The sequence below is a fragment of the Branchiostoma lanceolatum genome, chromosome 3 (assembly GCF_035083965.1).
Source record: "Branchiostoma lanceolatum isolate klBraLanc5 chromosome 3, klBraLanc5.hap2, whole genome shotgun sequence".
Taxonomy (NCBI): Eukaryota; Metazoa; Chordata; class Leptocardii; order Amphioxiformes; family Branchiostomatidae; genus Branchiostoma; species Branchiostoma lanceolatum.
Genome location: NC_089724.1, coordinates 16,535,896 through 16,552,753, shown reverse-complemented (window position 1 = coordinate 16,552,753; position 16,858 = coordinate 16,535,896). Strand labels below are relative to the sequence as shown.

The window sequence follows — 16,858 nt, the reverse complement described above, 5'->3', positions numbered from 1 at the left end:
GAAGTTGGTGGTAACATTGCATCTCATAATTCACCAAGAGGGCATGAGGCAAGCGTAATTTCATTATTCATACAGCATGTTTGCGTGTTGTGTGAACCGTGAAATACATTTCCTGCTCGTTCACACCCTCCCTTTGTTTTGCCGTGAACAAGGAAGCAGAAATGTCTCCAGAGGTAGTTCCCAGTCCACGTCCGTGATTGAATGGAGTGTGAAGTGTCACATTGGTGACGCAGCGCAGAGCTGCATTTGCATATCATTAACGGAGGGGTCCATTCTCCGACAGCCGACCAGCCGAACAATTGGGTGTATATAAAATCGTTGTTGCGCATATATACATATGCTACGTACTAGTTATGGATTAAAACCGTATGTAAATAAAACTGAGAAGTCGGAGTTTGATTCAACCTGTCGGTAGCACGCCCACGTGCACAGTTACAGTGCGCTGACAACAGTGGCGGTTCATTTGCATGCGGGGCTCCATTTGCAACACCCAAACACGCTGTATGAATAATGAAATTACGCTTGCCTCATGCCCTCTTGGTGAATTATGAGATGCAATGTTACCACCAACTTCTGTATAATCTAGTCCTTACTTCGATATTTGTTTTCCCTGTGTTTTTTTTTGCAGTTCATTTGCAGATAGTTGGTAAAATCAAGGAAGAGCGGCCGAGCTCTTTGCACGCGGCGCCCCCATTTTCAGGGAAGAATCTAGCCCCACAAACGCGGTAAAACGTTGTATTTACTATTATCAAACAGATTAAAGAAATAAAACACGTTATATTATGTATTTGTTTCCTGTTCCCGTCTACTGTGAATGTTACAACGTTCCTTATATTTCGCTATCTACTGGTATTTCATTTCATAATGTTACATATGTTTTAGTTCGTTCCATTTCGTTCCATTTCGTTCCATTTCGTTCCATTTCGTCCCATTTCGTTCCATTTCGTTCCATTTCGTTCCATTTCGTTCCATTTCGTTCCATTTCGTTCCATTTCGTTCCATTTCGTTCCATTTCGCACTTTCGGGGGACCCCATTTGAGTCTACAACATGATGCCTATTTTATTTTTGGCAGCCCGCTGCATTTTCTTCTTTCGAAAATCCAAGAAATTAAATTGGTGTGGCTTTAGACAGGAAAATGCCATGTCAAAATCTTCTCCCATTTGAAAGGTGTACGACGTCTAGATTATGTAGTTATTGGTCAGGTGAATGTCATGTACTATATTGATATTATATACAGACTCAGAAATCTTTGCCTTATGTAAGAAAGACAACAACATGTGGGTATTGGTGGTCTTCGTTACTTTCGACTATGTCCTATTATCTTTGGGGAATACTGAACTCAAACAGATTTTGAAACAGTTGTAGAGAAAGAGCTACTGTAGAAGAAGAAGAGAAAACAGTTGATGAAACCTTTTCTATCTGTTAGGGTTGAGCTATTGACAAGAAAAATTTACATGAGAATTAAGTGTACTTAGTTGTGGTATTGTCTGCCATGGTGAATAGTTGAACCTGGAAGTTGTCTGGTAAATTTGATTTTGATTTGTATAGATTACATGTAATCTTGACATTATACAAATATGCAAATGTATATATAGGTCTGGCTGTGCCAGGTTCAGTCAGCCAGTATGGCCTCTGTGAGGTTACAGGCAGGTGTTTGTTATTGTTTATTTACCAACATTTTAAGCTTATACAGGCTTTTCATTGTTTGTGCCACGTTGGAATACATGGGTAAGGCAGTCATCCTTTATTTAAGTGAGGCATGATGTTTTTTTTGTTTCTTTTGGCTGGTAATACGTAATCTCCAAGCAGATCCACACCGGGCGCGAAAATCGTATATGCTAGCCAGAGAAGGTCCAGTCGGCCAGAGAGGGTCCAATCTGCCCGGGCTGACTGGACCTTCTCTGGCTAGCATATACGATTTTCGCGCCCGGTTTGGATCTGCTTGGAAATTAGGTAATACACACACCAGGGGGGACCCTACACTTGTTTACAAGTGTGTTGTGGTTTAACCTCGTATACTAACTCCTCCAAAATTCCACTGATGAGGGCCTACTGCACTCAACACAAAAAGTTCAAAAACTTGAACTTGATCAAAGTAATAATAAAGATATGGTTTATCAGGTTTTTAAACTTTTTGTGGTGACTATGTTTGTAACATATTCAATGGATGATGATGATACTTATCATTATTTCATAAGAATCTTACTTTTATGAAAAAAAGCCAGGGGGCTCTATGGATTTATAATAGGTAATCATGAGAACAGCTGAAAGTACAAAATCTAAACAAATTGCTACCTCCTCAAAACATCTGTCATAAGGATGTGGTACTTCTGTATAATGTATAGTGTAGTTTCATTCATTCAAAGAAATCAAGTGTATTTTTGAAGGGGAAAAATTGTTGGAAGTCAATGGTGGTAGGATGGGATTGTTTAAAAAACATTGCTGTTGTCTAAAACATGCTGTCCTTGTGTATGAATTCATGTCATTTCTTCACATTCTATTCAAATGGGGGAATTTATTTAGTGCGCCGTTGAATCGACAAGGGCCAAAACATTGTTGGCTTGATGATGGAGGTAAATGTATATAAGTCCCAAACTAGAAGACTACTCTCCGTGAGAGAACAAAACTCTTAAGTTATCACCAAGGGTTGAAAAGGAAATGAGTGGACATCTTTGCAATGACGTTTCGAACCATTGTTATTTCATATATCCAGTATCTACTTCACACAATGAGAGTGCTACATGCACTTCTGATTGGATTATATCGTAAGGAAACAAGTAATCCCATTGGACTCACCCCAGACATCCGCAACTATTCAGCTTACCATAATTAGGGGAGGTCCCACATTTTTTATAAAGACTTGATCTTTAAATCCCTACAATTATCTGAACACTAGTGACTCAGGTCTTCTTCCTCAGGGCAAGGCCACCTTCACAGCAAAGATAAGATCGAGAGCCCCTCTATGATGTTTAGTTTCCTGTACTGTACAGGTACAAGGTCAGTCACACACCGGGGCCCCAAAGTCGACCTTGACCTTCGTCTTGCCAGCAGCTACCCACATAACAAAATATCACCACAATCCATCCAGAGGTACTTATGCTGTTTGTCAAACCGACAAAAATAACTGAAGCGAAAACAAACTCCGCTTCATGCCCGTAGCCAGGATTTTGATTGGGGGGGGGTCTTTTTAATGTTTGAGGGACCAGCGAGCGCCGTAGTCGCGAGACGAGCGCCGCAGGCGCGAGTTTTCTAGGGGGGTCGGGGGGTATGCCCCCCCCCCCCCGGAAAATTTTAAAAATTGAACCTTTTGATATGGCATTTCCTGTGTTTTTGAGAGGATTTCAAAGAAAGAAATCAGAGACAAAGTTAGCAGTTTTTGTATGATTCCAGCTCCGCTGGTGATACAAATAAGTCCACCTTGAAAAAAAAACCTTCGACGTTAAAAATTGGACCATGGAGCGTTTAAATTTTAAGAATTGAACCTTCTGAAAGGGCATTTCCTGTGTTTTTGAGAGAATTTCAGACGAAAAGTCAGAGACAAAGTTTTTTCTAGGATGATTCTAGCCTCTGTGGGGTTACTGGTGATACAAATAAGTCCGCCTTAAAAAAAAACTTGAACATCAAAAAGTGGACCTTCAAGCCTGTGAAAGTGGACCTTCAAGCCTGTTCTTCCGAACCCCCCCTAGCTACGGGCAAGCGGCTTGCTTCAAAGTTCAGGGACCTGGAATTACCATTCCAACGCTATTTTGAGAAAACATAACACATGAATATACGTGACCACAATGGTATGTAGTTGAGCAGCTTGTGTTCGAGCATACAGTACATTGACTACTAGTACTTAGTATTGCGAAATACACTTCCGGTGGACCTTTGACCAGTTCTTTTGTTTAGCCAAGTGACGTCACATGTCGGGTGATTGCCCAATCACACCGACCGGAACCAGCTCGACGTTCGCTCCGCGGGTCAACAACCTACAGTTTGAGACCGACTAGCAGTCATTCTCACGTGAGTTTTACTACATCAGCTTCTCTATGGTTACCAGTTACGAGTTTCTTTACATCAATTTACAGTTTCGTGAGGATGTGAATGTTTATTTGTGTTGCTGAAGACTTGCACGTAAAGACCTGGGGTCGACAATTATGCAACCGTTGCAGTATCTGGGAGGCGGGGCCGATTTGGGTTTTTCCAGACTGCATGTTGTCTAAAAGTGATGCGATTCACAGACATGAACCTATACCCAACATTGGTTAATTAGCGATGGCTAAAACCTGTGTCTTTCTAGGATTTTTTTTACTGTATTTTAGAAAGTCTCACGGGCTTTGTGTTTCATATAAGCCCGATCTTTTGCTGAAAACAAGTTGGCCTTGGTCTGTCAATACCGGACTCACAGTGAATGAATGTAGAGTCGACTCGAGAGATTGTTTACCTCACCAGTCCGAGCTGTAAAGTTAAATAGACACTATAAAACTGTAGCTAGAACTTTCTTTGTTGTTGTTTTTCGGTCTGTCTTTCTATCTACATTTTGGCTGAGCTGGACATCGATAACTTTCCTTTTCTTATGTGTTTTTAGATGCTGTGTTTTGCTTTTGTTACACTACAACAGAGAAATGTGTGCATTCTAGTGTTACCTACAACTATACTATAGCACTAAAACTAAAACAAGTGCTAGCCAGTTTGATAGATTCGGTAAAGATTCTACAAAATTTTCATATTAAACTGGATATGATTTTAAAGAAGGAGCTCCATCATGCGTGTTTCACGTGAACCCAGTAAGTCGAGCACATGTACACAGGTGGACGTGACGTCACAAAGCACACACCTGCAGCCACACACACCCTTTGCCCCACTTACCATCAATGGACGGGACCCGATGGCGGTAAACATAGGCTGCTATGCGTGACCACAAATAGCATAACCTCTGGGGAAAACACCTCAATCCCTCTTTAACTGCCAGCAACAAGGGTTTGCTCGGGGTTGCGTTGGCGATGTCATTCATAAGTAGGTCATGATATATCACAAAATCTAAAGAGGTTTCAAAAGGGCTCTCTGACCGATTGGAAAGAACCTTGTGAGAGAGGGAGCGGACAAAGGGAAGTTTTCCCAGGCGCCCGTGTTTTGTTAGTAATTATATACGAGTCTCCTGGACAGGCTGTTTGTTTTGGGTGCGACATTTTTCATTCACGTGTTTTTTTTTGTTTTTTTTTCCATTGGTGTTATACATGCATATTGCATTAAGTCATACATCAGTATATCGTGTGTTAGATTTTGATTCCTTGATTTTTCTCGACTGTACCGGAGCGGGCACGTGTACTATGCATTTGTTGTCACAAAGGCCCACAAAGTAAACATTGAATCCGATTCGTTTGCACGCTTTCGCTGTTTATCTCCTTCGGGTATTCATTCACTCCTTCAACCGATGCAGATTCATTTTTCACCCGGACATCTTGCGCAATATCTATTACTTGTCGTATTTGCCGCTGAGGGTTCAAAGGATAAAGAATAATCGGAACTGACGTTGATTTGGGGCGCTGGTGCTTACATTAGCCACTGGCTATTCTATTGTTTCTTGTACTTTGTTCTGCCTCGGTGGAAAATATGAGTCAGCTAGTCATGTGCTGCTTCAGTTCAACCTCCTTGGTTCAACCTGTAGGTCGTTGGCGATTTCTGAACAAGGGTGTAGTGTTACCAAGGTAGCCATGGTTAAAGGATATCCCAGGAAATGACGTCAAGAAAGAGTGATAGTCTCTACCACAATTAGTGAAGACTCCTTCGGGGAGTGTGAATGGATACGTACCCAAGGATAATGCTTGCCATCATGATGATGTGTGTTCAGCGAGTATGTATTATTGACCAAAGGAGTTGTTGAGTGACACTATTTCTTTAATAATTGGCCATACATTCTGGTCATTTCTTGTATCAATGAACCCTCAAAGGAGCCTTAAAGAGGCTATCAAGGGGATCCCGTCCAAAAAGAGGGGAGAGGCAAGAACACAATACTTATGACCTGGTGCTGAACCCGTGGGTATGAGTCAGCGCTTTATTTGGATGCGGTGTTTAGTGACGTAGTTAAGCCCTGGACCAATCAGGACGCGACTTGTCGTGGCGGGAGCCGTTGCAAGTGTACTTCAGGCAGCGTTTCTCAGGTGTTTGGGGTGACTCACTGTACAGTTAGCGACGGGTAAAGACCTCCGAGTAGCTGTCTCTTAAGGGGTGAGCTTGCTGGAACCAAGGGCAGTCCACGTGCTCAAGTAGGCCGGTCTGGTCATCCCTCGATCTACCTTTGACAGTGCAGAGCGCCTGCTGGGTCTAGTTGTACTACGGTTTTTGGTAGGTACAAGAGGGTTATAGTATAGCCGCCATGTGCCCGCGTGCTATCCGATAACGTTGTTATTGTTGTACATAGAAAGGGGGAGGGGCCGCTAAAAGCACCGAAAATATGGCAATATAAGAGTAGTTCGGACAACTACGGTGTTGTTTTGAGTATGGCCCCTGTTGATGTACCGTGTCTAGGTATGTAGCTCGTACCTGTTACCTTTGTTACATGCCGCCCAGGTGTGATGCGTTTGTACGTTATAGACCGGCAGTCTGCCAACAATGCTTCCATACCCTGCATCATGGTAGCACTGGTCTTAACATATTTCATGAAAACCATGGCAATGACAAACGTGGCAAATATATTGATATACCTATCGCCATTCGACTTTCAATAAGCGAAAACGTGCCAGGCCCCAACTTGACAGTTGCACTTGCAAAGTGACACCTACTAAGTGACACCCCCGGAAGGCTGCAAGCGAGGCCGCCTATACTACCAGTGGATGTATCGATCCGACTCCGATCGCCTAGGTTACCACGTGTACTCGGCATGCGCAGGAGGGGAGAAGTCAAAACAATATCTGCATGTATACAAAAATGTTACCGTACGTGGCCGTCCTACTATCGTACTGTGTGCGGTATGACAGTAAAGAATACCATAGGACACATGATTGTGACATTTGGGGTCTCTGCGAACGCCGGGACGAGACTGAGCAGCGACTGAGCGAGTGATTTCTTTTTATGTTCCATTAATTGAAATATTCGCCGCTAGTATTGTGTTTTGTAGTGGTTTGTAAACTGGGTTATACATATTCAGTGAAATGTCACTGTTCACATTGTTTCAACACAATACAAGGCGTATGGTGCACAGTGGCTGCCCCGGCCGTCTAGACGTCTCACATGTCTCAGGCAAACCGGTCATATGTTTACATGTACATTAGGGGAGAGCCAGTACAATTCATAGCTGTGTATGTGAAAAGTAGAAGAAGAAAAACGTAATTTAGACATTTTTACCGGTGGTATATGTGGAGAACCTGCCACATGAAAGTCGAAAGGTGTCACAAGGTGCTTCGGGTCATTAACTTGAAACTGAAAAAAAAATGGCCGCGACATTTCTCAAGTTCGCAAACGATCCGTCTTTGCCCGCTCCTTTGTATTGGCTTTCGTGGCTCAACTCCGCGCGTGAAAAACAAAAAAACCTCCATATATCACTATATATATGTTTATAAGCTTTGTGTTATACTAATGTGTAGGAAAGAAATACTAGATCATAGGCTAACTGGGTTTAACAACAAACCCAGAACTGAAAAGACAGTAAAGTGGGTAGAAAATCTAATCGACTAATGGAGCGCTTACGTTACAGCGGTCATGTTTCCAACAGATAAATCATGTGGGTATAACAAAGCGGACTGTTAAGAGTACTAGTAACAGCCACATTGTACATATTTTGTGGGTAAGAAGCTAGTCCAAGTTGCGCAATCAAAGATCTACCCAGTTGTGCTTTTCCGTGACGTCAATACATCCTGTTCTTGGTGTAATGTTCCACAAATAAATAAGTCTATATTTTGTTCCTATGATACGATCTTGACAACGTTGTCACGACTATATAGGTCACGATTTCATTATGATGTTTCTTTCCTTAATTTTCCTTTTTTTCTTCTTTTTTTCTTTGTTCTCGTGATAATGCATCAATGGTCGGTTCTTGGTAGGTTGACTTTGGTAGGAAATATCCATCCAAATTCCAATGTCAACATTTTTTGCTGTGGATTTTTCAGTATGCTATGCCTTTTTACTGTGATATCTAGAACCAACAATTATTACGATAGGCCTCACGTTTTGTTCACATTGCAGAACGTTCGATAGCACGGCGGATTTTGTAAAACCGAGTTGAAGCTTCAGATACAATTACATTTTGTATATAAAAATCAAACCAAACAACTAGATACGATCTCTAACAGAGTTGAAGGTTAATTTTTGAAACGTTCTTCCCAAGCGAAATGTCTCGATTGTCGCTGCAAGAGGTTCGCGTCACATCAATAAACGGATACAGTTCAACTCTGTTTATAGCTGTCAGGTGGTTTTTGTGTCCATGTAGAGTGGTCAATTCAAAACGAATATTGAACAGTGCACTGTTTTCTCTATAAATTGAAATGACAGTGAGAATATATCTAACTGGGGGTTGGCGAACTATACCGAACTAAGTCTTACAATTATTGAGCAAATGTTGGTTACTTCGTTGTCGTTCAAAGAGGCACACAAGTTCTCCTTGGTTTTGAATGACATGCTTTCTGATATTATAGTAGCGATTTGCAACATTAAACCAACTTGATGAAACCCAAAATTATCAACCATATCGTTTACGTTTGGCACAAAATATCATAGACAGCTGCTGAACTGCAATGCGTAAGATAACAGACCTTTCTGCGTATATCGTTTTTTTCCGTAATTGTTAATGGCACAGTCAACGATTGCGTATGTACATGTTGATTTGAACTCAGACGAAACATTTTGAAAGAATGAGACCTCACCGACGGCAAATTCAATAAATGTATCATCTACCTGGCAACCTCTACCCAACATCAATCGCCTTCAAATACACCAGATGATTGCAAAATATTTGTGCCCGAAAATTTTCACGTTTGTGTTTTATGATTACAATACTAACATATGATTCTAGATCAACGGTGCACACCCCAATTCTTCAGCGACAGGGGTCCGTGGTACGTATACCTAGCGCACGGCAAAAAGTGATGGAAGGGTAATGGACGGTTCAGGCCTGCAGGTTTGTGTTCATATCGCTCATAATCTGCTGTGAAATGGCATTAGATACCAAACACGGCTGAAACGCGTACGAAATCATTTGCTTTGGATGAAAATATGCCTTAGTTTAAGAATTTGAAGCAACTGAAACTCGGGTCTTCTTGTTATAGCTTAAGGGCTATATCCGTCATCCCCATACGCAGTTATTTCTGCTTGAAAAGTATTTCTCAGGAGAGACGTTTGTTTGACTTAAGGGTGTGTAGCCTCGAATTGAGACCCAAATGAAATGGGATGTTTCACCTTAACAATGCATAAGGAACATATAGCATAGGATGATAGTAACACATGGTTGTACAAGCTCCACTGATGTACTGTACTAGTGATTCAGTGCAAGGACATATATAATGTCATCGTTCAGTGCTAGTAAACTGGTAACCTTACCTATGAGTTTCACCCGTAAAGTAAACAATTCAGACAAGGCGACAGGGGTTCATCTTCGAGTAGATCCTCGAAAAGAATGATTAGGAAAAGTGAAAGTTTTAATGAAGCAAGAAGATGATGGTGAACAAACGAGTCAGTATCAATCTTGTGTGTGCGTTTCTAAGAGATCGATAAGTGCCAGCAAAGATATCTAATGAGGTCACAAAGCATGCCACCTGGCCTCGTAGCCAAAATGGCGGCCCAAACAAGATGGCGTCGAGGGTGTCGTGAAAAAAAAAAGAATCAGTCAAAAGAGTTCAATCTTGTTGTTCACGTATAGCCCATCATAATCATGAAAATAAACACCTACCATTATGCATATGGTCAGTAGCGAGTTAGTAAGTACTAGAAACGATGTATTGCGTTAAAAAAAATCGCGGTGAACATTATCATATGTGGAAGACGCAAATTCGCTCCTCTGATCACGACAGTATTTAAAACTCCATCGTACGCCAGTTTGTAACCTTCACCTTCTGACGGTCATGAAGTGATAACGTTGATCGGGTTCAATATTTGTTTGTTTCACTACAAATCAAACAAAAAAATCCGCTTGTTTCTCAGATTGCTAGCTTCACTAGCAATTAGCCTATACTTTATTGATATAAAGGCAGATTATGATTGTTGAGCAGACCATATTGTGACCTATGAGCAGTAACTAGTATGGCATCATATTTAAACGTTGGTCGTATGTTCTTTGTAGTTAAAGGTTAAGTGTAGTATTTCATGTTATGCTTCAAGATAGTAATAACAAAATATGGTCCTAGATCCTAGTCCATCTGTTGAAGTAATCCAGTCTGTATCCATTCGACCGTTAGAAAGCGACAGGTACAGGTGTGTCACTGATCTATAACTTCCGTTCAAGACGACACGGTACACTGATCTCCAGTAAGTGTGTACGATCCTGCCAGAGATACTAGGTTTCCGGTCAACATAACGTTTGACTTCAGTGACTAAAAGAAAACAGCTAATTGAGTCATTCTCTACGAGATTATGTCCAGCCATTACTATATATGGGCATACATTGACAAGCCTTCGAGCACACCTATCCGCCTGTTTGTCTTTTCCCTGAATGTTTGCATTGAGCAATAATAGTTGTGTTTACATTTACATGCATTATACCTATGTTACTCCTCATTTATCATATATCGAGGTTCAACTTCGAGGCTTAGCCTTGTGATACATTTTTTTGCCATATGACACGTAGCAGAATCCCCAAGCAATGATAAAACGCAATCTTAGATTAAAAAAGAAAATGGTAAGATACTTTGGTTGTGCAAGATCTGAGAGTTGATAAATATCTGAACATCAATCTGTTTTAATACAAAGAGATGATGCTTGTCTCATCAAGTTGCTTAGCCTAACTTAACAGGTGCATTTTATTCACATATGACAATATCATCCACCGTTTGTCAGAAGCCGGAGGATGACCTTTGATGCTTTGAATGAAGCCCACAGGCAACAACTGACCCTAAACTGTCAATTTTATCAATTGCTTTAACCCTTCAGGATGAAGGACAACAACTACTTCCGCACTGAAGCTGTCATTTCAAATTATTTATAGTTTTAATGAGTAGGTGATGGAGAGAAGTCACAACACCTCTTTAGGTTGATCTAATTAACTTATTCTATTAGAAACATAACGAATAAAACTACTCTGTTGATTACTGTGGGAAGAACCTGCTTTGATGGTAAGATAACATTGTAAATAATAGGTCAGAGATGTCTGTTGAATATCCATGTCTACATTCAGTACATACGATACGATATTGTGTTTTCAACCATGTGTATTTCATACATATCTTTAAACAATTTCATGATGATTCAATCAATTTTCAACACAATATATGGCAACATGGGACGTGTTGTTACCAGCATCAAACATATTCTTTCTAATCACACATCGTACTAGCCACAAAAATGGTTACTCTGTTGGGCAGGCGGTAGCCTCCGTTCATGGTGGGAGTCTGCAACGGAGGCTATGCAGACATTATCTTGAATGGAAACCCATTCCTCAGTACTTTGACATGTTGCCCAGTGGTATATTTCATCATTGTAACAGTGTAATCGTGAACTAAACAATTCTATCTTTCCCTGTAGGTTCCCTTCAATATCATGAATGCTAAAGTGACAGTGGATTCAATCTTCGAGGAGGAGGATGAGTCGAACGAGGAGAAGACACTCCCTCGTCCACCGGAAGTGGACCGAACCAACTGCGTGGTGTGCGGGGACAAGGCATCCGGCTTTCACTACGGAGTCTACAGTTGCGAAGGGTGCAAAGGTGAACATTTATTTCAAACCAGTATCCGACGGATTTGTACATCAGTTTTGTTGATGTCGTTAGTACATTAAAAAAGCAGTTACGTTCTCTATTGAAACGTTACCTTTCATTCACGGTGGGATGACAAAATTAGATGCATGAAACCGATTCGTAGTGTGGGGAAGTACTTGCTTATGGTTGTCTGCATATTGATATACCGGCTTTGGGCATAAGTGTTCTAGTTGACAATTATCTACAGTCAAATCATAACTTGATTTTCATCTGGGAAAACACCTAGAAGTGAATATCAATTCTCAATGTCCCAATTCCCCACCCACTCGATTTGTAGAATAAAGAAAGAAAAAAAGACACATGAAAGGTTATGGCTGACTTTATTTTGTTTTCCCTTCAGGTTTCTTCAGGAGAAGTGTGAATCGAGGTTACGTCAAAGCATGCAGATGGGGGAACACATGCAGCATGGACCTGCACTCTAGACGGAGATGTCCCGACTGTCGCCTCAGGTCCTGTAAGGCCGCTGGGATGAGGCCTGATTGTAAGACCCTTTCACCCCTACCTCTACTACTTCTTGAATAATAAGATAATAATAAGAATAATTCAGCAATAAAACATCATTGCTCTCTCAAAGCAAGCATGAAGTTCCTGTTTATTTGTTAACTGTTGTCTAAGATGTATGTTTTCGTGCACGTGGTTGTATCTGTATGTTTGTTTGTCTGCTGAGAGTAATACTGTAAAAAAAGTATCATAAAAAGTGGAGGAAGGATTCGGTTGCAGATCAATTCCACGGAGTGTCAGTTCACTATGGTTCTTTTCACAACATGGCAAGTCCTTTCGTTACATGGAAGAAGACATTTCGCTACATAGCGAAAATTGCTTCGCTCACGGCATTTGAATGTCATTTCTCTAGATAGACTAATAGCATTAGAAGTTGTATTCCTACAATTATGTCATCTTATTTCAATATCAGAAGCGAAGTAGTTTTTAATACATGTGTGTCTGATTGGCATTTTCCAGGTCTGCTCACCCAGGCCCAGTGCAGGTCGAAGGTAATGTGGCGGCAGCGTCAAGCATCCAAGTCATCAGGGTCAAAGGGCGGATCTGCAGGGACATCTCCAGTGTCCAGTCAGAGCGTAGCGTCCAGCCAAAGCGCGGAGGAACACTTCCCATCCCCCACAGTGTCAGAAATACCAACTACAACCGACAGCGGTCTTCAGTTCCCCGAGAGTGGCAACGCCGTGCCCTTCACGTCCGAGGCCGCAGACGACAGCAGCTCGCAGCAACTGTTCGAAGAGCTGATGTCGTCGTTCGACGTCGGCTCAACGAATCCGATGTTTGCCCGCTCCGACTCTACGGGAAGTGAAGACGTGCTGTCCTTCCTGGCACTTCTGGACAATGACTCAGAGCTCTTTCCGAATGTAGAGCCGAGCGCCGTGAACAGCGCTTCGAATTTTCTGCCAGCAACAAGCCAGATCGCCATCGTGAACCCTTTGCAAGTAGAGGGCACTTCTACACTGCACACCGAAACGTCTCTCCAAGCACAGCAAAACAGCTCAGAAAATGCTGTCTCAACAAAAGATGTACTCATGGTACATGCTAACGATCAACCGACGGCAGTATCCCCTCCAGATCCCAGCTTTCCCGTCACGCCAGACGCACCAAAAATGTCACAAAATCCAGGCAAAAACGACATGACCACCAAAGATCTATCCGCTGATATGGGACGGCAGAATAGTGTCCCAGAGGTACTCGGAACGAAAAAGATGTTCGTGAGGCCGGGCATAACGGAGCAGCTTGCACCAAACCACCAGTTAATGATAGCGGAAATTCTGGAATACTGGAAGGCAAATGCAGCCGCAGAGGAGAAGTATAACCAGAAGTGCTTTGAGGTAAGCGTCCAGAGACCATAACTGCTCCTATAATGATGTCATCAATTATGACATTTTCATTCCAAAAATAAATCTTCACATGTACGTTGATAGATGTTCATGCGTATAGTTTTACATGGAGATAACTCCATTTTTTCAATTCCAACTCAGGAATCGATGAAAGATGGGACTCCGGAGGAGAAACGGTTGAGAACCTTGGGTGACGGAGACATGTCTGTCAGGAGGTACGTGTCGTACTGCAAGTCGTTACGGGGCTTCAACGACCTGTCCATGGCAGACCAGATAGGTGTCATCAAGGTGAATTCACGTCTTGCATTGCGTATCAGCATCAGATGACTACCATGGTATCCAAACCTACTATAGCTGCCGAGTCTCTTTCGTCCTCCTCGCAAGTTTGCGGAGAGTTAGACTCGCAGCTGTAATAATTGTGGATACCAGGCTACTAGAGATGACAGCTTGTACAATATCTAAGCACGAGTGATTGGTTACAGTAATCGTTAATCATTTGACATTCATAAAGGCTTGCATTTTCCATCGAATGAATGAAGTTAAAGGTTGTGTAATTAGAAGTGTATCTATCGTGAGCCATGAGAAGGCCTTCGCCTTTTTAAGGTGCCCCTCGTTTATGCAAATGCAATAACTGATTTTCTGTCCTATATCACAGGGATCTATTTTCGAATATGGCATAATGAAAGGTACTGCATGCAGTGACGAGTTCGGGCTCGACAAGTGCCGCCAAATCGGACTGTTATGTAAGTACGATCCTTACTTTCCTTCCGTGCGAATGTGCTGCTTTGCTACTAGTATTCCACCGACAGACATTGAGCAAATGAACCATGTCCTAGTGGATTACTAACATCAGCAACAAAATCCCAAGTAGAAGCTCAATGTTTCATGATATGTTTGAAAAATCAAACGTGTAACAGTTTTGTGTTAAAATGGACACACGCGCGATTGTATTTTGAAATAGATGTACAGTTTCACTATAGTCTCAATGATGAAATTGAACTAGTGCATAGACAACATGTCAACCCGCCCTTGACAATATCTTCTCCTTTTCTTCCAGGGTATACCAAAGAATTCAACAACATGCTGATCGACTGGTACAAGGGAATGAAGAAGGTGGATGTGGACACGATGACAATCAATATTCTTTGCTGTATCATCGTCCTGGCACCGGGTACGTCAAACTAGTGAGCCGAATGAAGCAGTTGTTACATAACTGAGTTGATTAGTGCAGTACCTAGTCTAATACAAACGACTGGCAAATGGTGTCACAACATTATTTGCCAGTCGATAGTAGTAGTTGACATACAGAAAATGGTTTGTATTTGTGATAAATTGGGTTTTCTTCTTATGCAAGGCACATCGGGAAGAAATGGCGTTTTGGCACGTTCTAGTCGAAAACGTCACTTCGAACAAGATACAACATGATTCGAAGTCTAAAAAAAGTCTGGAAATTTGGCGACCATCGTGGTCTAATACAAACGGCTGGCCAATGGTGTTGTCACAACACCCTTTGCCAGTTCTATACGGTTAATAGTATTAGTTTACATTGTTATATAGTTTCAGCGCTGTTGCATGCATTCCCTGTAAGATAGATTTGTAACGAAGTGCCACGCTTTTGTTTCGCAGATCGGGAAAACGTCAGAGACCGAGCGACTCTGGAGCGTGCGCAGCAGCTGTACATCGACTGTCTCCAGGCTTACTGCAAGGCGGCCTACCCTGACGAGCCCGCGATGTTTCCCCGCCTCGTCAGCAAGCTGGCCGAGGTCCGCAGTGTTGGAGCAGGCTGTGAGAAAGGCCTGCGGCCTGAATGTAAAACTGTGATTAAAACACAGCCAACTCTGTGTGAGCTGTATAGCTAGTAGCAGAGAATGTGCCTTCAATAGTGTGATCTTCTGTTCAGTATGATTAAAACAAACTTTTTGGAATCAGTGTAATGGTGCTAATCGTTCGATGTTGAGAGGTAGCGGGTTAAAGGCCTCTCATGTATGCACGTACATGTATGTATATATCAATACGTTTTGCTGTTTTGGTTCTAGGGCCGTGACCTGTGTATATATTGATGGAGCTATTGACATAGGATTGTCGTTGTGTGCTATTGCTTCGTTGGGTAGCGGATTGACCATGTTTACCTGACTTGTATTGTCTACTGTACATGTATTGATAGTGACGTTTTGTTACTAAGCGTTGTGAAGTATATAAGTGATCTCACGAACACTAACAATGGTGTCGGTATTGGATGATATGAGCATCGCTTCGTCGTAGTTAGAAGTCGGTCAGATCATTTGTACAAATATGTGTATACTATTACGTTTCATTGTTATAGTGGTAAAACAAAGTTTCAGCACTTAAGTATATACTGCAGTGAATTTTCCCAACATTTACTCTGGGTTAGGGGGCATTTAGCTTATAAGATCTAGTGTTTTCGAGAAATCTATATTTGTTGTATTTTCACATGCTGTACCCTGTGAATTAGCGCATTAGCATTAGCATTAAAACTGCATGTGGTCTTCATGACTACCACATATTGTTTTTGGTCCAAAGGTTGTTATGCAACGAGGCCATGTTTACATGTTTGATAGTATCATTCTAGTAATTAATTGGCTAGCTAGTTTACAAGAATCAATTAGAACGTGATAGGTAATTGATGCAATAGATTTTGTTGTCATTAAGAGGAAAGAATCCTTTTTTGTAATACATTGTGTAGATGTGGGAATTTGAATGAATAACTCATTGAGTGTATTTGGTGCGTTATTTTGTTGTGTACGTAGTAGTAGGCTATCTAAGTGCTATGGATATTTTGAGTTTTTAACTGTTTACCACAATAGGCATTTCTCTGTGTAGCGGGGAATTTTAGCTGCGTTTTTAGTATAATGTTTACAAGGGATTTTTAGACCATCGTTGGTCATTGCATTATTTTGGATCTGGTAAGAAAATGCAAGCCCTCTACACCTTTGTAATAAAGGTCATATCCGACATTAAATGGAACTGTTTTAGTGAAAAATGTTTCTTATCTCAACTTTTTCCTGTTTGACGCTGACTGACCTTTGACACACCCAAAAACGGATGACGCAATAATAACATCAAATGAAAACAACCAGTTAGATTAGACATAAATGGCATGTTGGTATAACCTCT

At 41.5% G+C, this 16,858-nt stretch overlaps 1 protein-coding gene across 2 annotated transcripts; it reads left to right on the top strand.

Annotated features, from left to right (window-relative positions):
- The first annotated feature begins 3,878 nt into the window (after positions 1-3,878).
- Positions 3,879-16,462, top strand: LOC136430636 (nuclear receptor subfamily 1 group D member 1-like). 2 transcript variants are annotated; one of them, XM_066421411.1, is made up of 8 exons: positions 3,879-4,006; positions 11,651-11,831; positions 12,223-12,363; positions 12,843-13,714; positions 13,865-14,011; positions 14,379-14,466; positions 14,781-14,894; positions 15,350-16,462. In XM_066421411.1, exons 2-8 carry the CDS (start codon positions 11,666-11,668, stop codon positions 15,580-15,582), a joined length of 1,761 nt encoding a protein of 586 aa, XP_066277508.1. In that variant the 5' UTR covers positions 3,879-4,006; positions 11,651-11,665; the 3' UTR covers positions 15,583-16,462. The 2 variants fall into 2 exon arrangements, with proteins under 2 accessions (XP_066277508.1, XP_066277509.1); XM_066421412.1 differs by lacking the exon at positions 3,879-4,006 and adding an exon at positions 6,128-6,328.
- The last annotated feature ends 396 nt before the right edge of the window (positions 16,463-16,858 follow it).